Genomic DNA, 26,683 nt, shown 5'->3' with positions numbered 1-26,683 from the left:
GAGGGACACGGCAAGATGGGAGGAGCCCTGCCTGCACACCCGGCGGGCCCAGACCATGGCTCTCAGAGGCAGCAGGTCCAGGGCTAGCCGCACACAGCAGCGTTCCCGCCCGGGATGCGCGTTCCAGCCTCAGGGCCCACGGAACTTTCTGGGAAGTGGATCTGGAATTCGGCAACGGAAGTTCCATCTAAAAAATTGTGATGGGTTCTCCGCCTCTGGGCTCTGAGAGCTCCTTCCTCACAGAGGGAGCCACGGGCGCTCGCCTGGCACCCTCGCCCAGCTGGGCTTCCTTGCTGGTGTCTGAGTGCCCAGAGCCCACCTCTCTGTCCTCGGCCCCAAGGGCATCTCTGTGGCGAGCACCAGCGTGCCTCTCTGGCAGCTGCTTGGCACTGCCGGCCAGATAGAGCCCTTCACCGCTGCTCTACGGGATCCTCCAAAAAGTGAACTCGCAGTTAAAGCGACTGTGAAAAAGAAACGAATGAACCTGGGAGATTTCCAGTGGTCACCCAGGGGGCGTAGAAGGGCTGGGGGACTGGCCACAGCCCCAGTCCAGCTCAAGCCAGCTACACTGGAGGTGCAAGCAGAACCTTGGAGCCTGGCGGCGGTGGAGACGGCCAGAAGCTTCTGGGGCTCCAGTGACCTGCAGGTCCCAGCGGCTCTGTGTGCCAGCAGCCAGGAGGGGATGTACAGGTAGCTGCGAGGGGTGGGTCTCCAATCACCCACCGGAAAAACACAACCTCTGATCCAGCAGAGATACTCGGGAGAGGTGGGCAGGTGCCCAGTGAGAACCATGCCTTCTCCCAGGTCGTGTCTCTCAATCGACTACGAAAAAGAAACCAATGAACCTGGGAGGTTTCCAATGGTCACCCAGGGGGCGGAGAGCAGACTGACAAGGGTGCCCAGAAGAGCTGCTTAGAAGGGCTTCAGTGAAAGCACCCGCGACTGGAGTGCCGCTGCCTCGGGCCCTCCAGGCTCCCTCCTCCTCATCCTGTCTGGCTCCCTCCTTCTTCCCCCACCTCTGCTGGCCTCGACTTGACTTGCGTTCTCTGGTGGAACTTTAATTCATGTCTCCTTCTACGCTCACTCATTCACGCACAACAACCTGCTCTGTGGCGTGCTTTTTGCTCCTTAGTCCCTAAAAGAGGAAAAAACTCTGGGATAAGTTGTTCCCTGACGCTCCACCAAACAGACGCGTTGCGGTCAGCAGAATCGTGTTATGCACGCACGCACACACGGCACGCAACTGTGTAGACGCACGTGAACCTGACCTAAATTCAAGCTATTTCGTCCCTCGCCAATCAGGCAGGGAAGCGAACACAGTACAGGCCGGAAGCCAAAGAACAGAGACAGGGGCTGGGACTGTGGCTACTCCCCCGACCTGCGGGGCCCACGGGCTCCAGCGCCAACAGACACCCGGGCGGCAGGACACAGGCCTCTCCCCTCAACAATCTGGAAGCTTCCTTGTCTAGGGGTGCCTTTCTCCCTCCCCTCCCCGAGCTCCAGGAGCAACGGAACACCGCCCACATCTCCCCCGTGTGCTTGGAAGCCGGGGCGCGAGCTGGCTGAGCAGAGAGGGCGCTGGACGGCCGGGTCTCCGCCCGACAGCGCGCACGCGGGGCCGGGGCCGCCGCGGGGTTTGCGGGCGCACACTTCCCCGACACGCCGGTGGATCATCTGATAACAGACTTAGTGATTGTGACAGGACATCTCCAATGTCGGGCTTACAAAATGGTCACAAGCCTCATGCAAGTCTTTTTGATAAACCTACTCGGCCTGATGTATTTGGCCGCTCCCTGTCTAATTGGTGTAAAGTTTGGAGGTCTGAATCCCGTATCTTTCATCCGGCTTATTGCGTCCTCTCCTTTGACACGGGGTCAGGGTTCACATTCGCATCCGATTATCGGAGCGCACTCATTAGGCGGGAGCCTGCCTTGCTCCGAAATGAGTAAGCCGCGGAGAAACCTCGGCCCATTTACTCGGCAGATTTTAGCATGTTTGGGAGGCCTGAATGTCACCCGGCACGGCTCTGGGCTGAAGAGTTTCAGACATCTCCAGCTGATGATTAATTGTGAGTGATGGGAAATAAAATCCAGTAAAGCCAGCTGCTTGCCATGGTCGGCAAAATGACTCTAATGGATATAGGCTGCCAATTTTCCAGTTTTACTGGCAAGTCTTCCAAGTGTAATTAAGGGAAGTTATAAATGATATGGAAATCTATCAAGTTCCATTTATTTTCAGAGGACTCTTTCCCCAGAGACTTTTATCTTCAAGCTTATAGTCGGCTTTGTTGTGCTAATGATTTAAACCACTTCTTATTTCTGATTAAAGCCCCCAATATCCTTCCACCGGGTTTGCTGTACTCCCTCCCCAGAGAGGAAAGACACAAAACCTTCTCCAGCACGTGTCCCTCTGGGACACCGCTCTGGCCAGAACGCATTTGGCAACTTGTATCGTTCCAACTGCAAACGCAAGGAGAAAGCCCCAAGAAGGTGCAGTGGGAGAAAGAGAGGAGAAACGGGGGAGAAAGAGCTCCTCCAAACATAAAAGGAAGCCCCCACTGACCCCAAGTCCAGACTTGAAAGCTGCGCTCAGGACCAGACATTCATCAGAAGGTGCTGTAGCTCACTAATGTTATTTGATTTGGAATAAAAGCATGAAAATGATGGCAAAGGCCTAAAATTGGAGATGTGAAGGATGACTGCACAGTATTCCATTTCTCAATTTCATCCTTCAGAGCCACAAAATGGGGGTGACACAGTGACGGGATGAAATTTACAGTAACAGCTGTGGTCTTTCCACACAAGGGAGGCCCTTCTAATGGGCTGAGGTCTGTTTTGAACAGACGGGGAGTAACAAAACAAGGCTTCCTATTAAGAGTGTGCAGTCATATTTCTGATGAAGAAAAGGATGGTGGGAGTCGGATTTCCTTTAAGACGGTCCCTATCCTCTTCTGTTGTCCACAACCAGGGCTGTTTTTAAGGCGTTATCCTGGAAATAGAGGAAAGAGGCCACAAATGGCGTGGAGGGTCCCCCCCCCTGCCCCCCCATAAGCCTACTCTCTAGCATCTCTAAAGTATGCACGGGAAACTGTGCCAGTGGCATATGGCTTTCTACTGCGCTGAACATTCATACAAAAGACAGGTTCATCAGTCACTGGAGTATCTGGATTAAAAATTAGCTCCTGATGGATGGTATTTTGAGCTTACCTGCTGCTAGTACATTACCAGAGAAACACAGGTTTTGAAACCCACATGACATTAGAAACTGCAGACCATGAAATACGACACGTGCAGGAGCACATAACGTACGCCAAATTATACGAAATAATAAATAAGCTGTTTAAGCCCTCTGCCTAAAACTGGGCCCGCTGCAAGGAACCCTGGGTCACTTCTACGCAGGCCAATTAATGCACAGCATCTGCTGTATAGAAGCAGGGCACGAAGCACTTCCGAATGATTTCAGCAATTAAAAGAAAAGTGTTTCCTGCCTGTTCAGACAGCAACTGTTTCAATGCAAGAGTGAGCACCAAATCACTGCATGCAGCTGAAAAATTAAATCCCTTTTTTTGTGGGGGAGTGGGGGGAGAAGGGTGGGTGGGAAGAATTTTTATGGAAAAGGTAGCCTTCTTTTGTTGTCCTACGTTCTGTGTTTTTCTGCCAAATTAGACAGAAGGCTCGGAGGGCTCACCGGCCCGCCCTGGTCTCCCCTTCTGCTGCGCTGGGCCACCTGAAAGCAGGGATCAGTGTCAACCCTGCTGCCGACTCCACAAAAGTGAAAATCCTTCAATTACGGTTTTAAAGGCTGTGCGACTGAGAACACAGGTGCCTGAATGCGGTGCATTTTGAGGCCCTTAGATCTGAAGACAGACGCTGTTAACAGCTACAAGCAAAAGGCATCTTAGATTTGGTTAAAAAGCAATGCGAGGATCTGATTATAATAACTTCCTCTTTCTGAGCTGGTAAGATAGGGTGGGTAATATCCCCTGATATTTCCCAAAGAAGAGACGTGCATTCACATCCCAAGATCTTCATGTAAAGAGGGTGGGAGAAGAGACCCCAGGAGACCGGGCAGTGTTTAAGCAGCGATGGAAGGAACCATCATCAGATTACAAAGAAAGAGCGGGCAGGCGACGGAAACGCTGCCAAAGCCCTTATCTGCAGCGTGAGGCCTCCTTTACTGGGTCTGGGCACCCAAGACTCCCTCAGGAGGCTGCTAAGGGGAGAGGCACTGGCCCAGCCCAGCACTCCTGGGGTCTCCTTGCCCTCCCATCCAAGGCTGCCATCCTGACCTGGACGCAAGCTGGGCATCAAAGCGGGGAGCTCAGAGTCTGGGGCAAGAATAATGAGAGGCGGCCAGTACAAAACATGTCCAGCTTTTTGGGAAATTCCTTAAAATGAAGAGAATTACTACTTCCCACCACCCCAAAGTGAGCTCAAAACCGGAGTCAGAACCTCTAAGTTACAAAGAAAACCAGTTAAAACTGATGTCACTGATGGTACCTTTAACAAATCACTCTGAATTCTCAATCTATGTGAAGCACGCTGCTTTAAAGGACTCTGTGAGACAATGACCTTTTAAAATTTATTATTGGTACTATTATTTTTAGCAAAATGGCAAGTGAAGGTATTTGGAATCTCCTTAAGGTTGGGAATTGTCATCTTCAAAAACGTTTAAAACAAAGAAAACATGTCGCCTCACCCCAAGGAGATCATCCCTTGAAAAATAAAATCAGATGCCAACTTGTAGACATGCCTACAATATCTGACTGGTCCACAGAAATATTTCATTTTATATTGATCCTTGTCAAGTTAAAACTGTAAAAACTCCCCAACTGTTACGATCAACAAAAACTTATCAACAACAGTCAAAAATAAATGTCATCTGGAGAAGATAGAAAGGCCAAATTCAGGATGGCCATTCCTCTGAAGAAGGCAGGGCAGGAATTCTGCTGGGAAGAGGCCACAGGCAAGTTCTCCGTATCGGCCATGTTTTGTTAAATAAATAAAATCTGAAGGAAAATATGGTAAAGGTGAGCAGAGAGCACATGAGTACCTGCATTATTATACTCTACAATGTTCTCTATGTCTGTAGTATTTCATAATTTAAAGTTGAAAAATGTTCCAGAACGAGCGCATGAAGCTAGACGTGCCTTGGAATACAGCCAGGTGTGCATGAGACACGGGCAGCTTATGCAACACACTGAATTGCCCCCGCTATGTAAAAGTGGAAACAATAATGGCAATTCTTTCAGGACTGGACATCCTAGAAACTGGAGACTCTATCCAACACCCAGGCTCGGTCCTCTGCCAGGGAGATGGGGCTGTCAATACTGGGCTGCGTGAGGTTGAAGTCACCCCCACTCAGCCCTTCTCCTGTGGGAGACCTGCGGGCAGAGGCGGCCTCAAAGGCGAAGGGGAAGGTCTCCTGGCAGGTTCATTCGATCTGCCGTAAGCGCAGTCACTGGTGGTTCAGGGACGCTGGGCAGCTCTGAGTGCCGTGCACACACCCGTGTCTCCAGAGCAGTGGTCGTCCCCACCTGCCCCGCCCCCCAGAGGAACACATGCCGGGAGGAAAGTCAACCAGCATGAATCTTGGGGGGCACGCCTAGTACTGATCCCACACTTTATGTTCTCCTTGTGCACTTTATAGAATATGCCATTTTTTGTTTTTTGCCCAAGACAATTGTTCATGAGAGCAGCAATCTCAATCAGCTAATGACCCTTCTGCTAATGGTCAGTTTCATTACAAAGTGGGTCTTCCTCATCTCAGCCCCACTAAGCTACTCCAAACTCTTGTCTTGCCAAAACTGAACAGGCTAAGTGGTTTAAAAAAGCAGCAACAGGTACTTAATACCGATCTAGGATTTTACCTGGTCTGACAAACTAGTCACTTACAAAATCATAATTAAGAAAGAAGGAAATGTAAATGGGTATACAGCCTGCTTCTGGTTCATGTCTCATAGTGTGTGATGTATTAGATGGGTACTGTTTCTTTTTCTTTTTCTTGTAATTTCCCATTTTATTTAGGTATAACTGACATGAGTATACTGTATAAATTTAAGGTATACAGCCAAATGAGTTGAAGTTCATAGATCATGAAATGACTATACCACAATAAGTTAATATCCATCAAACTAGATGAGCATTTCTGATGCAAATCGCAGATGACTGTAGAATCTAAACAGAACTTGAAAGAATCTTACTCAAATGCAATATTAAAATGTCCCCATGGTTGCCTCACTTTTATTTTTTGTTTCTTATGTCAAAGCCAAAATGAAAATTGTACCACAAATTCAGCAGTGGTGAATCTAATGCTGGGGAAAAAAAAATATATTCAGCATCATTCTGAAAGAACATATATTTTTAATATTTTTGTTCAAGAAATTATAAAGACAGTAGTTTAAAAACTTAAAACAAGTTATCTTTTAAATGTTAGCTTTGATTATAGAAGTGCCCCTGGTTTATGATATTGTTAAATGTATAGAAAAGTAGGTATTTTTTCAAAACGAAAAATCAGTTATTTTAAGATTATTTTCAGAAGGAAGATGAAAAAGGCACACAGGAAAGGCATATAAAAGTCACTCTGGCAACTGTTTTCTGAATTAAATGTGTGATTCTAGCTGTTCTCAATCCACCCTGACTTCATTTCTTGTTGGTTTACATGCTTATATGCATTCTGCTGCTGCTGCTACTGCTAAGTCGCTTCAGTTGTGTCCGACTCTGTGCGACCCCATAGACAGCAGCCCACCAGGCTCCCCGGTCCCTGGGATTCTCAGGCAGGAACACTGGAGTGGGTTGCCATTTCCTTCTCCAATGCATCAAAGTGAAAAGTGAAAGTGAAGTTGCTCAGGCGGGTCCGACTCTTCGCGACCCCATGGACTGCAGCCCGCCAGGCTCCTCCGCCCCTGGGATTCTCAGGCGAGAGTGCTGGAGTGGGCGCCATCGCCTTCTCCGGATATGCGTTCTACTACTTATGAACTAGCATTCCCTCCCAACATATTAAAAAATATTATATAATACTTTAAAAACTGATTTTCCTACCACATTTAATGTTAAACAGCATGTAATAGACACTGAAAAAGTACTAGCGACTTTTGCTGTATGAACTTAAAATGAGCATGAAGAGTAAAACCCAGCCTCTGTGCTGGGGATGTGGGTGGGGGGCAGGGCGAGCCCTCTCCCCACTGAGCTCTCTGACCACCTCTAAACAGCCACCTTGGGTCATTTTGTCCTGAGGCCCTTTATGGTCTTTTAAAACTCTACTTCGCAGAACAGATTTGCCGTTTATTACCTATGTGACACGCTATAGTTCCAGGCCCACCATTCCAAGACGCGTCAGGTTTTATTTACACTAAACATAAAAATTACAGATGGCTGGGATTTAAACCATACAAAGCAAACAGAATACAGGTAGGCCCCTCCCTGTTCTCCTGGTCAGTGTTTTCCTTGAAAATACGCAGGGATGACTGATTCCATTATCTTTCTACTGATAAGAGGGGAACCCTGGCCCAGCTATTGTTATTGCTAAGAACAAGACAACATGCCCCGCAGTGTTAAAATAATTTTAAACCTCAAAACTGGAAAGCTACCAGAGTTATTTTCCTGCAGTGTCCTCAGGTATGGGCCGTGCCTTTGGCCCAAGAAAAGTTCCTTGTGTTCTTATTACGCAAGGCAGCATTAATTGTAGAAGCTGTTAGGAGAGCAGGCAATTAAACGTCTCACACCCTGCATCTGGTTCAGGTCTTAGCGGTCTGGGACATTTTTTACAAATGATAACTCAAGGGAAAATACTGTTTTATCAAAATACAATGATACAGAATATGAAAGAAAGTCCTGCAAGGACCAAAGTGGCATCGGAAGCTGGAGAGAGAAATTTAAACAAACACCTGCCCTCCATGACCAGCCTGGGCACACAGGTGAGCACTGAGAAGGTGACCAGGGGGCAAGTCTGTGGACCTCCCCCCCAAAGCCTGTCACGTGCTCTATCTTCAAAGAAATACTTAAAACAGAGGCCCCAGTTCCTTCTCAAGGCAAACCACTCTTGAACACCCACATTTAATTATCGGTGGTGGTTTCCGATGTCTGAGCTCCCCTGAAATGAACCAAGACCTAATACCACACTGTCCCATTTTACTAAAATGCTGGGCTTTCCCACATTAAAATATGAACCAGGAAACGGAGATTACGAAGGCCAAACACTTGTGGTCTCTGGAGCAGCTAGGCCAAGAGGAAGCTCTTGATGTAAAGGAGAAGGCTGCGGGCTCCCCGTCCTCCAGGGAGGGCGCTGCCAGCCTGAATCCCAAGCCAACCCCCATCTCTCAGCAGGAGCACCGCCCCATCCTCCTCCCTCCTCTAAGGCCCTGATTCAGGTGTTAGAAAAGTAAGGATTTCAGTGACTGTTTCTTTCCTAAGTGCAAATGTGGTTTTATAATTAAAGTCGCGTAATTAGAACTGACAAGCTCAGGATGGCTGCATACAGCCTCTGCGGCTTCCAGAAAAAGCTTAAGGAGGAAAATGAAAAAATAAAAACAACCAAAACACGACTCCCTCCCATTGTTTACCAGCCTACACTCCTAGTCGCTAGGAGATTCCACTGACTGCTCTGCTCATGGAGTGGGTATAGGCCTTCTCAACGTCAAGGCCAAAGTCTTCAGAAGGAAGCGATACAAGGCAATCCCCACCGCCATATTCAACCCAATCTTGAATCCGCATCACCTCTCCCAAATCCTTGATGCTAGGTAGCCTAACAGTCCTAAAGAGGGCTTTCTTTTGGGGATGTCAGTGCTTTCAAACGTAACAATCCCCAGCTCCGAACCTCTTTTAAAAGCCGGTACTTCCATTTCTGTGTCATCAGGTACAGCACTTGTTGGGTCAGTTTTCCAACTTCACATATCAGTTTCAGGCCTAATCATTTTAAAACAACTGAAACCAATCATTTTTTGTTCATATTTGCCTACTGCAAGTACTTTCTTTAGAAGCTAATGCCAACCAACTACATCAGTTTTTCTCAACATTAGTTTACTTACGTTAATAAAGAAACAGAGAGGCAGTTTTCATATCATGTTTACAGGAAAATGCATAAATGCCTGTGACATAACTGAGACACAAAATGGAATCACCATATCATCCACTGAAGACCATCGTGCTTGGCTGTGCTCTCCCAGCACAGAAATAAAAATGCAAGGACTGAACTGTTCCCTGGAAACCTTCTGGTTGCTTCTTTGTTTTCTTTCTACTTTCAATGCTGATCAATAGATTTCTATCTGTTCTAGGACAATGACTGTATCCTACCAATCTGTCCACAGCAAACGACCTGGAGACTGAACATGTGAGGAAATACGAATAATATACCCTTGATTTGTGCCTTAATGTCACAAGGTCAAAATGAAAAAAATTCAACCTCTGATCCTAGATTTTATTTGGGAAGTGCTCTGGTATCACAAAGATTACGGCAATAACTGTCCTTAGCACCCTTCCCGTTTATTCCAGGATGCATGCCAAAAGTTCCCCATGGGCGGGGGAGGGGGGACTATTTCTTGGTATGACTTCTTCAGGAATGCTTAAACCACAGAGAGCTAGAGGGTAAATAGGAATTTTAAATAAACGCTTCCTGAGACGCTAAATTTGCCAAAGAAAAATGGATCTGGCCTTATTTCTGTTCCAGTTTCCCTGGGTCGTTGGGGAGGAGAGGTGCTGAGAGAGACTGTGATGTGAAATGCTGGACAAAGAGCGTGCAAAAGGTACTCTGCTATATTGTGGGGTGATGTGACTCAAGACTGGGACCCTGCCTTGGTCTGCCCCTCCCCCCCCCGACAGACAGGGACAGTCCTTACCAGGTCCCCGGGCTTGACAGAGATGGCCACCACCACACCAGGCATTGGGGAGCGCAGAATGCTGCTTGTGTCCTCGGCAGCTTTTTCCAGCATAAATTTGTGCAACTCTGCGGCAAGTTTGGTGAGGATACGCACCTTGTACTACAAAGGGGGAGAAAAAAAAAGTGAGATCACACGATGAACTTTTCCTCCTCCAATGCAGCAACTGTTCAAAATCAGTTTGCAGCTTTTAAGTTACACCACCTCTGAAGTCACATAGTTTTTCACGATTGCACACAGAAGCAAAACGCATTCGTTTGCTTCTGCCCTATGCTGTGAGCCAGTTGTGTATGAAATTTCTTGAAAGCGGAACGAGTCCAGTAATTCATTAGTGACAAACAGTAATCATCCTGGATCATTGAGGAAAACATCTTAAAACCTTACAAAGAAGACAGAATTCTCCTGTATTCCCTTAGAAACTTTTCCCAGCGGACACATTCTGCAGCTGGGCCGGCCAGCAGAGAGGCGGGTGCTGCCAGCACTCACCGGTAGGTGGCAGCAGACGGCTGTGTCAAACCCCCGGCTCCCCGAGACAGCGGCTGGACCGAGTTATCAGTAAGTTAAGACAAAAGGTTTTGGTGTTCATTTGGGGCAAAAGAATATTTAAAATTCAGGTGGTTTTTTTTTTCTTTCCAGTGACATAAAACATTATATTCATGATTGAAAAAGTTACTTTTTCTTTTTAAGCACAACATTACGTGGTCTTTCCAGCATTAACATGATGGTTAGAGTTGATGAAAATGAAATATAATGTGAATATCCTCTACACCAAGAGACAATAACTCGGTATTTTAAAAACCACTGAAGGGAAACGACTGCAAGCCCAGGACTTCAATGGCCCATATTCTAGGTGGCCCCTCAAATGATGAGGGGCACATGAAAGGCACCTCTGTCCACCAGAACCTTTCTAATACAAGGAATTTCTGCCCGGCGGGGGGCGGATCCTAGATCTCTGTGAATAAACACACGGGTCCAAACAGAGACAAGACACGGTTGGGGGAAGTGTTGCTTGCTCAAGTTGGAACCACCACCTGAAGATTTTTCTGATTCCTACCAAAGAGCATCTCACCTGGGGGCAAGAGAGATGGCGTGACCGGCAGCTCCATTTTGTTAGAAAAAAGCTGTTGTAGCTTAAAGACTCCTTGGGTATTGTGATAGCAGGGAGGCAAAAGCCAAATGGAATCACCCTTCATCCTGTCCAGGGCGGTGGACATCTCTAAGTGTGTGCTCAGGGCCTACTTTCAAAGGCATGGTGGGGAGGCTGGGGGCAGGGAGAGGGCCCACGGAAGAACTTGATGGCCTAAATTCCAAGTGGACTAGTGGCGCTATGACAGGTTGAATAATAACGTCTTTTGCATGTTTTCCTTTACTCCTGAGCATGTACTTTGCAATCCAGACGTACACGTGTCTGCCAGTTTCTGAAGGATATGATCCTTAAGTGAAATTACAGCGCAAATAAAAGCTTTTTGCTCCTATTAAAATTCATCTGAGTCATAAGTGGCGAGGGAAAAAGCAAGGAGAATCACTCTGCTGTCACTCCAATAAACATTCTGGGCAGAGGGGCTATTTATCAACGACAAAATGCACCTCAAAGTCCTTCATTAAATCTATGAGGGGGGGGCTGGCTTGACTGCGGGAAGGGGGGAGAATATAATTGTACCAAATTGCACAGTTTTAATATCTGCGCTCTGAATGCCTTGGAAAAGCAAATCCCACCTCACTAGAGGCATCAGAGTCAACAACAAAGTAACAAAAAGTTACCCGTCTGCCTGACATCCTCCCGTGTGGCTTCTTCTTGGGACTGCTTAGCGCTGGGTCCAGCTGGCTAGTTTCCCCCGAGCATACAGATCTTTTCTTCTTGTGTTTCGCACAATTTGACTTCAAAATGTGAACTCGGGGCAAGGTTATCTTTCTACACCCAGGATAATTTGATTTATCACACTTCACCATGGAGGATACCCTTAAAAACCAATGTTAGCTGCATCCCAAACCAACCCCTTCGGGTAAATAAAGTGCCAGGATTGTCCCGAGCACCAGTGCACCCCAGAAATGACAAGATCCTGACTACAACTGGATCCTTTTACTATTTTTGTAATTTTCCTATCTGGATTCCTTTCTCCGTGGGACTCCTGCTTTGCTTGGAAGGAGATGTAAAAGACTCACAGAACTCAATGCCTTTGGATGCGGTCTTTGTTATTGATGAGACGTTCCTTTTCCTTTTGTATTTGTTTATTGTTCTTAAATCTGTTTGGGGGATAAGCGACTTATTGTAATCACAAGCAAAAAATAACAACGGGCGTAAATGCCTTGGGAGAGGCTCTGTTGCAAACAGTTGGCTTTGAGATGACCTTTCTGAATAGAAAAAGCAGTGGTGGAGGAGAAGGTTTTCGTTTTAAGATTACCTTTGATGTTGTCCTGGCCCTTCAGCGTGCCCACACAAACACACCTTCTCGAAACGATCTCTGGGCTGGCACTGCGGTGGGCCAAGGGGCGCTGGCCAGGATGGGAGGTGAGCGGCAAGGCAGCACTGAGGCCCATCGGGGTGAACTGCGTGGTGAGAACTGCAAACGCTTTCTGATGCCCCAGAAAGGGAGCCATTTAAGAATGCGCATGAGGGCTTTCAGAGCTTATGATCAAAACAGCTATTTATTGGTATCTCTGAATTCTTAGGGGGCACAGGCAGAGCAGTCAACGAGGTGAGAGATTTCAGGAAAATACTCTATGATGTGTGCGCACTTTTATCCTATGCTAAATATTTTAATATTCCTACGGGGTCCCATAGGACTTTTCTGGAGAGTTTTGCTGGTAAGTTATTATCTTCAAGCAGGAAAGTGTTACTCGCTCAGTTGTGTCAGACTCGTTCGGACTCCATGGACTGTAGCCCGCCAGGCTCCTCTGTCCTTGGGATTTCCCAGGCAAGAAAACTGGAGTGGGTTGCCATTTCCTTCTCCAGGAGAATCTTCCCGACCTAGGGTTGGAACCTGGGTCTTGTGCACTGCAGGCAGATTCTTGACCGACTGAACCCAAAGCAAGCAGACAGACCACCAATTCGCTGTTTTGGGGGTGGCTGGCCAGGATGCTAAAGGTTCACTGATGAGAGAGAGAAGCAGAATCTTGGGAGAAGCCAGAAGGTTCTGCCCTCCTCAGGTCTGGAGAAATGTCTGCTTGATGCGGAGGCTGCTTGCTGGTCAGGGGAGGCTGGAAGCTGAGCGGCTCCAGGTCTATCAGGAGGGAACCTCACCTTCCGGGTATGGGGAGGTGCTCTCCAAACCACAGGCAAATTATTAAGTTCCTGAAAACACACTTCTTAGTGTAAGTTGGAGTGGAAAACAGGTGCTCCCCGGAGCTCCAGTTCCTCAACCCAGGCTTTATCTAGTAACCGAATCATGGTCAAATAACCCCAGCCCCAGCTTTTAAGCAAATTCATTTTGTGGCGTCTGCAGTGAAAAACCATGTCTAACAAGAAAATTTCACCCTAGAAAGTTCAAAAGAAAGAGATAAAAATCATACCAGACATAAAAAGGATCAGGAAGAAAACTATAAGAGATGGACAATTAAAAGGAACATAGTGGAACTGTGTTAAAAATGAACATACAGCTCTCAACAGGGAACCTGAATCAGGAGGGGAACGGTGGTGAGGCAGGGGCTGCCGGGTGGGGTGGTTGCTAGGGGAGGAGTGGGCCCGTCATGGTTTGAGGGGAGAGATGCTTTTTAACCAGACTTGGTTAATGGAAACATCCTGCCAGTGGGCGTGCCCATTCCTGCCCAGCACTCATGCTGCTCGGTGCCCCGGGCAGCAAAGAGCCCTTTCAGCGGACACACTGCACTCAGACGGTCACACAACGCACCGTCTTGCTGGTATCGGTTCGTTTAGCATCTGTGTCCCCTCATAGAGCTTAAATCCCCGTGCTTCTTCCCGAGGCCTCCAGACATACCAGTGGTTTTATGCACCCCGCATGCCTGTAAGACTCAGGGGTCTGGGGGTCCCCTCACAAGACGAGTGCTTCCGATTTCCTTATTTTTTTCAGTTGTGTCTTCAGAGGCTCCTCTCTCATTCCTCGTAAAGCAGGCTCAGCTCCGGTCTCCCTCCCTGCATCATTCTTCCCAGAGCAAGAATTGTGTATACGTCCAGCTAATGCTCTGCTCGCGGTTTTCATGTCAACCGTGGGCCCGCGCAGCCATCACAGACTGAAGGATAAACGATGAAGCTTCACCATCAATTATTTTACATCAGTTATCTTAACATCCTGAAGCACTGGCCTTGTACGGCACCTCAGCCCTGGCTAAGTAAGGTGGCCAACACTTTTGTCCAAACTACAAGGATCTCTTCTCATTCAGAGTTTTATACCTTCTGCCCCAAGGGTCTGCAACGTTAAGCTGTGTCTTCATTTCCACAGTGTGGCAGTGAGAGCTAAGGCTGAAATGCCTAACCCTAAGCTGGAGGGAGGGAAACGTCAATGGTTCAAAAGTGACAGAAATGCCGAGTTGCAGAAATGATGATGCATCTCTGAAAACAAAGGTGTTTAAAAAAACTAGGGGAAAAAAAGCCCACGAGAAATACAGCATTTAGGTGGAACCAGGGCTGTAATTCAAGCTTGTTTTCCTTTCCTAAATTCTTCGCGGAACACACAATTGACAAAGCAGCGGTTTGAAGCCAGGTGAAACACATTCCCCTCTACTTCAGCACCAGGCCCTGCAAAACCAAACCAATAGAAACTGTCCACGGAACGGCGCGAGAAACATACAGGATGAAAGCCTGTCGCCGTCCTCCTGGAAGTACAGGCCTGGCGAAGAAGGCGAAATGGAGAGACAGCAGTCCAAGCGCCTGGCACAGCGGCCGGCACCGGGCAGCCGTTAGCGTAATACTGAGACAACTCCATCAGCACAGTCTCAAGGTAGCCGTCAATCAGAACGCATCATTTAATCCAACAGCACTCGGAGGACTTTCTCCGACAGCCCGCGTGACAGCGTATCTACAGCTCTATTTATATCGGCTCCGGGTTGTGTTTACAATGCTTGTTGTAATTAGAAAAGACGCAACAGGCAGCAATATTACTGAGATCTCCATTTTGCGGTATTGCCCTGGAAAGTGTGATCTTGCTTCACAGAGTCATGCTAAATGACAAAAGGCTATTTTCTTCAATCTCCCGGCTCAGACAGCACTTCATTTGCAGCTATCTATAATTAGATTAATGGTGTAGTGCAGTACAAAGCAGGCCCACTTCACATCAGATAGCATATGAATTAAGACAAACACTTATTTCAATTCCAGGCAGAGAAAGCAATGACTGGGGTATTTAGCATACCCTTTATGGTGGAATGAGATGTTAATTGTGTACCATTACCTCTAAACTGCTTGCTTGTTGTATAAATCACTGTGCTAATTGATGCAGAGATAGAAATGTAGCCACAGGCAAGAAAGCAAAGGAATGAGGGCTGAAGATGGTGGATAAAGGATTATCGACTAAAACCATATGGAGATGAGGCTCCTTTGAAACCTTTCCTTTCTGCCCAGGAGCTGGATTTCTAACAAGTACAGAAAAACTGTTGTATCAGGAAAGAAAATTTAATTTTTTGCGTTTCTTTTTAAAAACACAAATATCTTTTGAAAGTTCCTAGCCACCAGAAATCCAACTAAGAGGCAGGTGGAATTAATCTGAAGTACCCGTATAACAATACGGAAGGTGTAAAGTTTTCAGATAGTCAGAGCTCCCTGTCTGGGTTTCTGGCTCCCAGGTTTACTAAGCGATACCTGGAGGGGATGTTCCTGACATGCCCATAGGACAGAAATAAAATTTTCCCAACACCTGAGGCTGTTCTTGGCTTGTGAAGAACGGACTCACTGGAAAAGACCCTGATGCTGGGAAAGATTGAAGGCGGGAGGAGAAGGGGATGACAGAGGATGAGATGGTTGGATGGCATCGCCAACTTGATGGACAGGAGTTTGAGCAAGCTCTGGGAGTTGGTGATGGGAAGGGAAGCTGGGCTGCAATCCATGGGGTCGCTAAGAGTCAGGCATGACTGAGCAACTGAACTGAACTCTAGGAACAGAGGCTGTTCTTACAGAGGAAAACACAAAATGAGCTTGGGCTGGCTTAGGTATGTGAGAAGACGTTAATGATGTAGAAATGTTTACTTGGGGCGTGAAGCTAACAGAAGAGGACCATTATCATCTGCCATTGGACTAACGGTGACTCTCCACCAAAACCCTCAGATGCGACTCCTCTGGTTCATGATTTTACACCAATAGGAAGGAACGAGAAAGGAGATAATTTTTTCCTGTCTTTTTTTTTTCTTTCTAAAACTAGCAAAAAATAATAAACACAAGCACACGGTAATTTAAAATGCTGCTCTTCCTTGTTAAAATGTCCCATTCAGCACCCAACAGCTCTTATGGGGTAAAACGAGCGTCTCACAAATACAGATATCAAATGCTACACTCGTGGTTACAGATCCGCAGATAAATGTGCTCCTTGGAAGCTCATAAATCAAGTCTGTGCACTCCGTGTATGTGTTCACAATTTTTTTAAGTGGCAAAGCAACACTAAGGTGCAAATTACTGCTGTGCACTTTTTCACAAATTCAGCAGTTTGGTAATTAGCACTGTTACAACAAAACTTTATACAGAGAACAAACAAAGGGGGTCAGTTAGTACTTCAAATTCTCATCTGCAGAGTAACAGTTAATACATCCACCTAATGCCACCCAACTCCAGTACTCTTGCCTGGAAAATCCCATGGGCGGGGGAGCCTGGTAGGCTGCAGTCCATGGCGTCGCTAACAGTCAGGCACGACTGAGCGACTTCACTTTCCCTTTTCACTTTCATGCATTGGAGAAGGAAATGGCAACCCACTCCAGTGCTCTTGCCTGGAGAATCCCAGGGACGGCGGAACCTGGTGGGCTGCCGCCTATGGGGTCGCACAGAGTCGGACACGACTGAAACGACTTAGCAGTAGCAGCAGCAGTGCAAATACACATTTAAGAAACGCTGTATATGGTTTAGCCTTGTGAAACACGAAAGGCCCTAGAAATGCAAAGAAATGCCAGCAAAAGAAACAGTGTGAACTGCCCTGAAATATCGCCTCCCAACTGTGCGGCAAGGTCACAGAAATGGAAATCCACTGAAGGAAAGATCTGGAAGCTGGGTGAGTGCTTGCTCCTGACCATTACTCACTTGTTTACACCATTTAAACTGGAGCAGCACGGCCCCCAGCACAACCCCAACATACCACCCCCCACCTTGTGGGACCAACAATGCTGGTGTTAACAGGAGAAAATATATGGTTTCTGATACTGCGTCCTCAGTTCCTTTAATTGAAAAAGGCAGTTAAACACAAAGTAAATCATTCCGTTAGGTGAATTGTTTAAGGATATGCAACTGACAATGCTAATATGCCGCGGTGACATAACGCATCACTTTCAACGTGTCCGGCTACGTTTATGGATCAACCTCTCCTCGAGGTTTCTTTGTTTAGCTGCTAAGTCAGTTCTTGAACTTCAGTGTGCCGCAAGGAGCCTCGACGGCAGTGAGCAAAGGGCAGTTTTTGAGGGAAGAATCACAGGAATAGAAAGGGAGGAACATGCCAACAGAACAAAGCAGAAAGGCCCAGAATCTACTTCAACAACTCACCTTTCAAAATTCTGGCCAAAAGGGGGAGTTTCCAGAAAGGAAGAACTTAAGGCCAATGCCAAAACCTCCGATGAAAGGGATTAGTTAAGTCTGGGTATATCTCCAGCTATTTCCTAAAACACAACATTCTCTGGAGAAGAAAATATGGGGCTGTCTTTCAACAATGCAAAAATTGAACCTAACATTTTCTTATTGAGTTTTGTAATCAGATACACAAGGGTCCTTCCAATTCTAATATCCTAAGATAAATAACTTTCCTCTTTTTTTTTCTTTTTTTTACCAAATTGCTGAAAATTAAATAGAAATATTTAATTAATTTAATGTTTAAATTAATTAAACATTAAATCCAGCACTTAATGATAGGATTTACTTCCTCGGGCTCCACTGAGGTTACTTTCCTTGTGATTTGAAACACTGGTGTCTTGATACGGATCCGAAAATGATGGCGGGGGCGGGGCGGAGGAGGGGGGCTCTGTATACGGAGCCAGCCACACTTCGGGTCTGCAGGGAAGGCGAGCTTGGAGAGCAAGTCACCAGTGGGTTCCTGGAGGGCTCTGTTAATCGGGCAACCTCCTAGGAGCTGGGCGCCGTGGGACGCTGTGTACAGGTGGGCCCCCATAAAGGGGCCCAGCCTCTGTGTCACCCAGGTGCCCACAAGCTGTCTAACATATGCCACAAAGGCAATTTGCTGGAATAAGTGGCACTTTCCCATCCACAAAGGCAAGTCCATTGACAATGAATGCGCTGTACGGAACTCACAAAATAGAACATATGCGTTCTGTTTGATCAGGAGCCTCCGTGATACATTGTGGCTATAATGAGTCATTTCTTTCCTTGCTGCACAAGAAAAATATTATAGATCTTTGAAAGCCTTGTGCTCAATTATGTAACAATACCAGCCAACATCTGTTAACAGTACAGGCGGTTTCCATTCTGTATCCTGAATTGTTTTATGTAATTACGAGTTTATAAGGTATTTGGTAAACCAGTAAGAAGGTACCTTTTGAAAAGCACTATATAATTTGGGGTACAATGAAACGTTCTCTTGAAAATCTATAATTAGGGCAGCATCAGCTTACAGAAAAGTACAGGGAATGTTATAAAAACACAGTTATGTAAATAAGCGTGCAGGTAGGGAAGTGTACCATTTTGCTAGGTCCCCACCCGTCTTCTCACCTCCTGTTCTCTGTGAACTGCTCTTTGCTCATCTCAAGTTAAAGTAAAATGGTCTCCAGGGAGCGGAATAAGTGGACTCTGGGGAGCTGGGCTTTCCCGTGCAAGTTCTCCAGCGCTGAGAGGGAGCACCAGAGGCCTGGGGCGGTGCCAATGCCAGGGGCTCTTCAACAATGCTTTGACTTCACAGGGATTTTTTTTTTTTTAATAGCTGGATTCTTTTCATTTTATTTCTGTGGTTTGGCCAGGCCACGCGGCACATGGGATCTCAGTTCCCAGACAAGGGGTGGACCCCACGCCACGGGAAGAGCAGAGTCTTAGCTGCTGGACCCCCAAGGAAGTCCCTTTACAGGGCTTTTTTTTTAAATGATAGAATAGTTTTGCTATAATGCGTTCACTGGAGAAACTCACTGTCTAACACACCAAAATGCTGGCTCATATGGGTTAGAGATTTAGAAACTCAAACATGAAGAGACAAAGCAAACACATGATGGTAACACGGCGTAGTAAACCACTGACCAAAAAGATCAGAGCAGAAAACGATGAGAGAGACTACAGCACGCCTCCCCCGAAGATGCCGCTGTGGCATAAGCATGGCTGCCTGATGAGAGCAACGAGCTCTCCATCTTCCACTTGCTGTCTAAAATTTGGGCATAAACGTCCCCTGGAAAAGTGTCTGTCTTCCACACCAGGAAAGGAACCACCCCACAGACAACTCCTATCACCTGTGTGGAACTCTTCTCTGCATAATAAATCTTTCTAAACAGCTTTCTACAAGTCATACATTTCCTAGTTACCTGCTCACAACTCACCCCAGCCCAGAAGCCCCCAAACTCCTTTGTCTAATCTCTTCTCCACACTGTATTGCCCTTTGTTAAGATGGTATATAGCCCCAAATTCTCACTGCCTCAAGTCACATTTCTTTTTGTGAATTCCCATGTAAAAGTAATATAATCTCCATTTTTTCTCTTCTTAGTTTAGTCTATAATGCTCTAGACACTATATAGGAAGACAGAAAAGAAAGCCTCCTTTCCCTCTACAACCCAACAACCACTGGTCTAAATGACTGGGCATGAATTCCATCAGGGGTCACAGCAGTGGCTAAGCCATTTTATAGACTAGAATTCTGATGTATCTTAGGAAGGAAGTTTAACCAGAGCTACTACATGGATTTCTCACACACTACATAGTGTGTATTACACAGAAAACACATTACTGAAGGCAGATGAGACCTGTAAAGCCACGTGGCTAATCTCAGGAACAGGACACATGGCTGGCATGTTGGAAATGGTGAAAGCGTAAAACACAAGGCTTTGAAGCCAAATGACCTCAGTCTGCCATCACTTTTAGGGCAAGTGGCCTAACTTCTCAGAACAAATTTCTTCATTTTTAAACATCAGGATTTTAATTAAGTGAAAAATGAACAAGGATTTGTAACTAAGAAGTGCCTGACAGTAACTATTCATCAAACAGTATTTCTCTGTCTCAAACATCTCAGATTTTTCAATAGACAGTAGCAGATTTTTTTTATTGCATATGGTAAAACATCTTGGATTCAGTTCTGTTCAGTCGCTCAGTCGTGTTCGACTCTTTGCGACCCCATGAATCGCAGCGCTCCAGGCCTCCCTGTCCATCACCAACTCCGGGAATTTATTCAAACTCACGTCCATAGAGTCGGTGATGCCATCCAACCATCTCATCCTCTGTCATCCCCTTTTCCTCCTGTCCCCAATCCCTCCCAGCATCAGGGTCTTTTCCAATGAGTCAACTGTTCACATGAGGTGGCCAAAGTATTGGAGTTTCAGCCTCAGCATCAGTCCTTCCAACGAACACCCAAGATTGGTCTCCTTCAGTATGGACTGGTTGGATCTCCTTGCAGTCCAAGGGACTTGCAAGAGTCTTCTCCAGCACCACAGTTTGGATTAGCAATGCCTAATTGTCTAGTTCTAGCTCTGTGGTTCTAAATCTTAGATTCCTTATTTATAAACTGTGGCTCATAACAGTACCTACTTCAAAAAGTTGTGAGAAACCACCAATGGATCACCGAAGAAATCAGAAAGGAAATTTAAAAAATACCTAGAGTCAAATGAAAATGAAAACACGATGATTCAAAACCTGTGGGATGGAGCAACAGCAGTTCTAAGAGGGAAGTTTATAGCAATACAAGGTAACCTAGGGAAACAAGAAGAATCTCAAACAACTCAACCTTACACCTAGAGGAGCGAGAGAAAGAAGAGTAAAGAAACCCAAGAAGGTGGAAGGAGAGAAATCAGAAAGACCAGAGCAGAAATAAACGAAATACAGACTAAAAACCGAGAAAAAAAGATCAATAAAACTAGAAGCTGGTTCTCTGGAAAGATAGGTAAAATGGATGAACCTTTAGCCAGACTCAAGAGAAAAGGGAGAGGGCCCAAATCACCTCTCCCCACTCTAGCAGGGAGGTAGGATGGTGTGTTATTTACAACCCACCTGAGACTCTCTTGGGCTTCCCTGGTGGCTCAGATGGTGAGGTGTCTGCCTGCAATGCGGGTGACCCAGGTTCGATCCCTGGGTCGGGAAGATCCCCTGGAGAAGGAAATGGCAACCCACTCTAGTACTCTTGCCTGGAAAATTCCATGGATGGAAGAGCCTGGTAGGTTACAGCCCACGGGGTCGCAAAGAGTCAGACACGACTGAATTGACTTCCCTTTCTTTCCAAATCAATAAAATCAGAAATGAAAAACAAACAAAAAAAAAAGTGACAACCAATCCCTCAAGACAGAAAGGACCATAACAGGATGAACAACGACATGCCAATAAAATGGACAACCTAGAGGAAATGGACAAATTCTTAGAAGGATAAGACTGAACCAGGAAATAAGAACAGATCAATCACAAACAATGAAACTGAAGCACAATGTGAAAACTCCCAAAAGTCCAGGACCAGATGGCTTCACAGGAGAATCCCAGCAAACACTCAGAGCAGAGTTAACATCTACCCGCCTCAAACTCTTCCAAAAGGCTGCTGTGAGGACTCGGTGAATTCTTTCATGAGGAACACGCAGACACGGTCAATGCCATATTCATATTTAGTAGCCATCACTGCTGCTCTTTTGCTTTTTTATTATCATTAATACATGTCTACAGATAGAAGAAAATTAAGTAAAAGGGGAATCACCCATTTCTTTTTCATGCTCTGCTCAGAGTATTTCTGGTCACCAAATGTGCGGGCATTTCCCCACACAGAGCGCTTCTCCACCTCTCTCTGAACGTCAGCTGGGAGTCCCACAGCTCCGTGCAGGTCCGACGCTGTGATCCCACAGGTTACGGGCTTCATCTCATAGGACTGTCCTCCATGTCAGATGGCAATCACAAGTCCAGGCCTGTCACCCACAGAAAGTCCTCGTTTCTCCAGGTGTGTCCCTCCCAGCACCCTATCTGTTCACCAAGCTGGAAGCTCTCTAACTCCCCCAGCTGAGAGAGAGAGAGAGAGAGAGAGAGAGAGAGAGAGAGAGAGAGAGAGAGAGAGAGAGAGAGCGCGTGCTGGGGGCGGGGCTTAAAGTTCCCATCCGTCAATCACCTGGCTGGTTCCCTGGGAACGAGACTCAATCTCAGGGGCTTCCTAAAAGTCATCTCATTAAGCTCTCGTGCGGTTGAGAGGGACTTGTTATAAATAAAGACACTCCTCATCACTCATTTCACTCAGTAAAATTCCAAGGGTTTTAGGAGTTCTGTGCCAGAAACGGGACAAAGACCAAACATACAATTTCTTTTCTACTATAAATCACAATATCTCAAGTCAAAATTCAGATGCCAGAATTCTTGGGCTCTTCCCTGGGAAGACACTGGAGGCTCCTCTGGGTAGGTCTTCTACAATTAGTGAAAACAGAGTGGCTCAGATGGTAAAGAATCCGCCTGCAGACCCTGCTTCGATCCCTGAGTAAGGAAGATCCCCTGGAGAAGGGAATGGCTACCCACACCAGTATTCTTGCCTGGGGAATCCCATGGACCTAGAGGAGCCTGGTGGCTGGAGTCCATGGGGTCCCGGCGTTCCCGTCGCATCTCAAGAGGAGGCGCTCTCAACAGGAAAGGCGAGAGGAACTCCAGAGTCGTGCCACCATTCCAAGAGTCCCCCAGATGTCTCAGTCCATTCCAGAAGAACCTGTTTTCCCTGCACTGCCTCAACTTTCACGCCGAGGATCGACTCACACCACGGTGGCACGTGGGACAGCCCTGTGGGAAAGCCTCGAGGGAAAGCCACAGATCCCTTGATCCACGCAACGGGAAGCGTGACACTGCTGCTACAGCTCGGGAGGAAAGCGCATGTGCATGCCCCCACTCGAGACGAGGACTGACTCCCCTGTGGAGACGCCAGAAGTACCCCAAGATCCATGTCAGCACTGGAGAGGAATACTCAGGTTCCGGCCCTGACTCCACACAAGGTCTTAGGCCCCGGCATCAACTGGAGAGGAATCCCGAGAGGCCCCCTAGGAACTCGCATGGGGACTGGCCTTTCCTGAGGCCATCAGAGCGGGACCCTGAGGTCCCCGTCGTAACTCGAGTGCACCTGCTGCAACTCGAGAAAATTCAGGAGGTTCTCCCCTCCAGGCGAGATGAGGCCCACACTCACTAAGGATCTGAATCTCTCTCAAAGAGCACACATCGTACAAACATGGAGCTTATCAATCCCTCGCAGAAATTCACTTGGCATTTCTTCCGATAAAATTGTTCGGCCTAATAACTTGGGCTTCCACTCAGTTCTCCTGAGGTCTCTCCAGACTGGAAACGACTACCACAGCCTTTCCCTAGACTTTGGGTCTTTGTTTTTTTTCAGCCATGCCTCAAGGCTTCTGGGATTATTTCCCTGACTGGGGATCGAACCAGGGTGCTCAGCAGGGACAGCTCGGAGTTCTAAGCACTGGACTTTCAGGGAACTCCCAGGTCTGTGTTTCTGAATTCTGGCAGGAGAATTCATATTTGAGGAACTTGAGATTTACTAGAAAAAGAGAACTGGGGACTGAGTGAAACCTGAAAGCTCTTATAAAATTTAAGATGTATTTTATGGACTTAACAGTTACAGGCTGGCTGCACAAGTCCTACAATGTAAGAGGTGTGTAGAACAGGCTAACAATCCACACCCCCCAACAACCTCCAGGCTCACTCCCCAGATGTCCTGGTAACAGTTTGCTTAAAAATCTTCTCACATACATCTATAAAAATATAAACATACACATCTATATTTATAAATGCTTTTCCATTGGGTAAAACACAACGATGTCAGTGTATTTAAAAAGAAGGAAATCCATGACGTTTTTGCCATTTGCCATCCTTAACTCACTCTACATAAACCTCTTTGTTTTTACTCTTTCTGGATGCTTTTTTCTAATTTCTTTCTTTTTAATTGGAGGATAACTGCTTTACAGTACTGTATCCGTTTCTGCGTTGCATCCACACGAATCAGTCACAGGTACACATGCGTCCCCTCCATCCTGAGCCTCCCTCCCACTGCACTGCACCCCTCCAGGCTGTCCCCGAGTCCCCTCGGTCCTGAGCCTCCTTCCCACCGCATTTGCACCCCTCCAGGCTGTCCCTGAGTCCCCTCCATCCTGAGCTTTCCTCCCACCACACTGTACCCCTCCAGGCTGTCGTGGCGCACAGCCTGAGCCCCCCGGGGCACACAGCAAACCCCCCTGGCTCCCTATCTTCCACTTGGTAACACAAGCTGTCTCCATGCTACTCTCTCCACTCATCCCCTCCTCTCCTTCCCCTATTGTGCCCACAAGACTCTTCCCTACGCCTGAATCTCCACTGCTGCCCTGCAAACAGGTTCATCAGTACATGAAGGATGTTTAAGACAGAAAGAACTTTAGGTCACTTCTTCCTTTTACATGCTTAGTTCAGCTGAAGCAGGGGGAAACTCCCAACCCCCTTCCATAACACACAAACTCTGCCCTTGACATCTCCACAGTGTCTCCAAGTACGCCCACCTGGCCCCGCCAGCCCCTCTTACCCAGGGCTCAGCTCCCCTGTCCCCGAGAATGATAAGCCCAGATGTAAATAGGACCTGAAGGCCCCAGGGAGGCTCCCCCTTAGTTTCTCGAACCTTCCCAAGGCTGCAGGGACAAATCACAGACTTGGCCACCTGCTCTACCTCCCTCTCGTTTTCTCAGATTTGTTCCTTTTTCTCTAATTCCCCAACAGCGTGACTGGTTATCTGTATATGACAGATAACTCTGCCTGGTTGCAATGACTCCATGATAATTTCGTGGAAGCCTCTATCTGTCACCCACATACCAGTGCATATTATCTGAAATGCTAATATTCATACCGATCAACATAAAACTCTCCTAAATTTACAAACTGTCACCACTCAGCTGATTTAGACTCTGGAGGGCCAGAAATGCCAAAAGTAACCACCGAAAGCTTTAGTCACAGAAGTTGAGATCTCTTCCCTAAGGACCAATTTCTAAGTGGCAGCTGTGTAATCGAATTGAAAAGGGCACACTTAACTTTTACCATTACTGTTAAATGACGCTACACAGTAGCTGTGAAGTAACACTAGAAATATTTCACTTGTGTCTATAATCGGGACACCAGGAGTACTGAATCTCAGCTATTCCTTACTGACCTGCGATTCTTTGCTCTTAGTTGCAAACACTAGAAAGAGTGAGTCCTGAGAAGATGGGACGGGATGCTTGCCATCAAGCAGCCTTACTCCCTGGCATCTGTCTGCATTAACCTGCCCTGAATCAGGCTCTAGGCCTCTGGTACACAGGCTTAGAAATCAGATTTCCTCTGTTAGCTTAGAATGGATCATTCAATCATTCTCAACTAGACTGATTCCCTGTCAAGCTCATAAGAAACTGAGGCATAAACTATCTTATGAATTTAGAATCAGAAATATAAAGGGAGCCAGCACACCACCTAACTGCAGTGTGAGTACCTAAACCATGGTCAGTGGTCGTTCAATTAACATGGAAGGGGCAGCAGCTCATCGAAGGCAGTGTTCTCCACTAAGATAGCATGAGCAGTGGTTCTCAAATAAGAAGCGTCCAAACTCATCTGGAGGACCTGTTAAAACCCAGCATGCTGGGCCCCACCTCCAGAGTTTTTGACTCTGGGTTGGGGCTTACATTTCTAAAGAGTTCCCAGGAACCACACTTGGAGAAGCATTGACACAAGGCAGCCTTCTCCGCTATGGGATCAGGCTTTCTGATGGGACTATCTTAGACCCTTAGGGCTACTGTAACAGAATACTACAGATTTGTGGTTCATTAACAATAGACGATGACTTCTCACTGTTCTGGAGGCTGCGAATCCAAGATCAAGGCACGGGCAGATGTGAGGCTCTGGTGAGACCCACTTCCTGGTCCACAGATGGCCATCTTTCTGCTGTGTCTTTATATGGTAGAAGGGGTGAGGGATCCCTTTGGGGTCCCGTTTATAAGGGCACTGATCCCATTCATGTTCTTTGCTGTTAGCTGTTTAGTCAGTAAATCATGTCTGACTCTTTGCGACCCCATGGACTGTAGCCCATCAGGCTCCTCTGTCCATGGGATTTCCCAGGCAAGAATACTGGAGTGGGTTGCCTCTTCCTTCTCTAGGGGATCTTCCTGACCCAGGGACTGAACCCATGTTCCCACATTGGCAGGTGGATTCTTTACTGCTGAGCCAGTCAATTCCAAAAGGCTCCAGTTCCAAACACCATCACATTGGGAATTAGGTTTCAATGCATGGACTCTGGCAGGGAGACAAAGCTCTGTTTATAGCAGGGATCAGCTCATGTTCCCTGGTGGCTCAGTTGGTAAAGAATCTGCCTGCAGTGCAAGAAACCTGGGTTCAATGGGTTGGTAAGATTCCCCTGAAGGAGGGCATCGCAACCCACTCCAGTATTCTTGCCTGGAGAATGCCCACGGACAGAGGAGCTGGTGGGCTACAGTCCCCAGGGTTGCAAAGAGTTGGACACGACTGAGTGACTAACACTTTAGCTCATGTCCGCTGAGCAGCTTTCCTTTCCCAAGACTCAGCTG

The 26,683-nt window shown here is 46.9% G+C and overlaps 1 protein-coding gene across 1 annotated transcript in view; it reads right to left on the bottom strand.

Annotated features, from left to right (window-relative positions):
- Positions 1-26,683, bottom strand: part of PCCA (propionyl-CoA carboxylase subunit alpha) — a 378,264-nt gene that overhangs the window by 5,027 nt on the left and 346,554 nt on the right. The window contains exon 22 of the mRNA XM_069601951.1: positions 9,833-9,973. Within this exon, the coding sequence (XP_069458052.1) occupies positions 9,833-9,973 (141 nt within the window). The remainder of the gene's footprint in view (positions 1-9,832; positions 9,974-26,683) is intronic.

The sequence above is a fragment of the Ovis canadensis genome, chromosome 10 (genome assembly GCF_042477335.2).
Source record: "Ovis canadensis isolate MfBH-ARS-UI-01 breed Bighorn chromosome 10, ARS-UI_OviCan_v2, whole genome shotgun sequence".
Taxonomy (NCBI): domain Eukaryota; kingdom Metazoa; phylum Chordata; class Mammalia; order Artiodactyla; family Bovidae; genus Ovis; species Ovis canadensis.
This window is presented reverse-complemented; position numbering and strand designations above follow the sequence as displayed.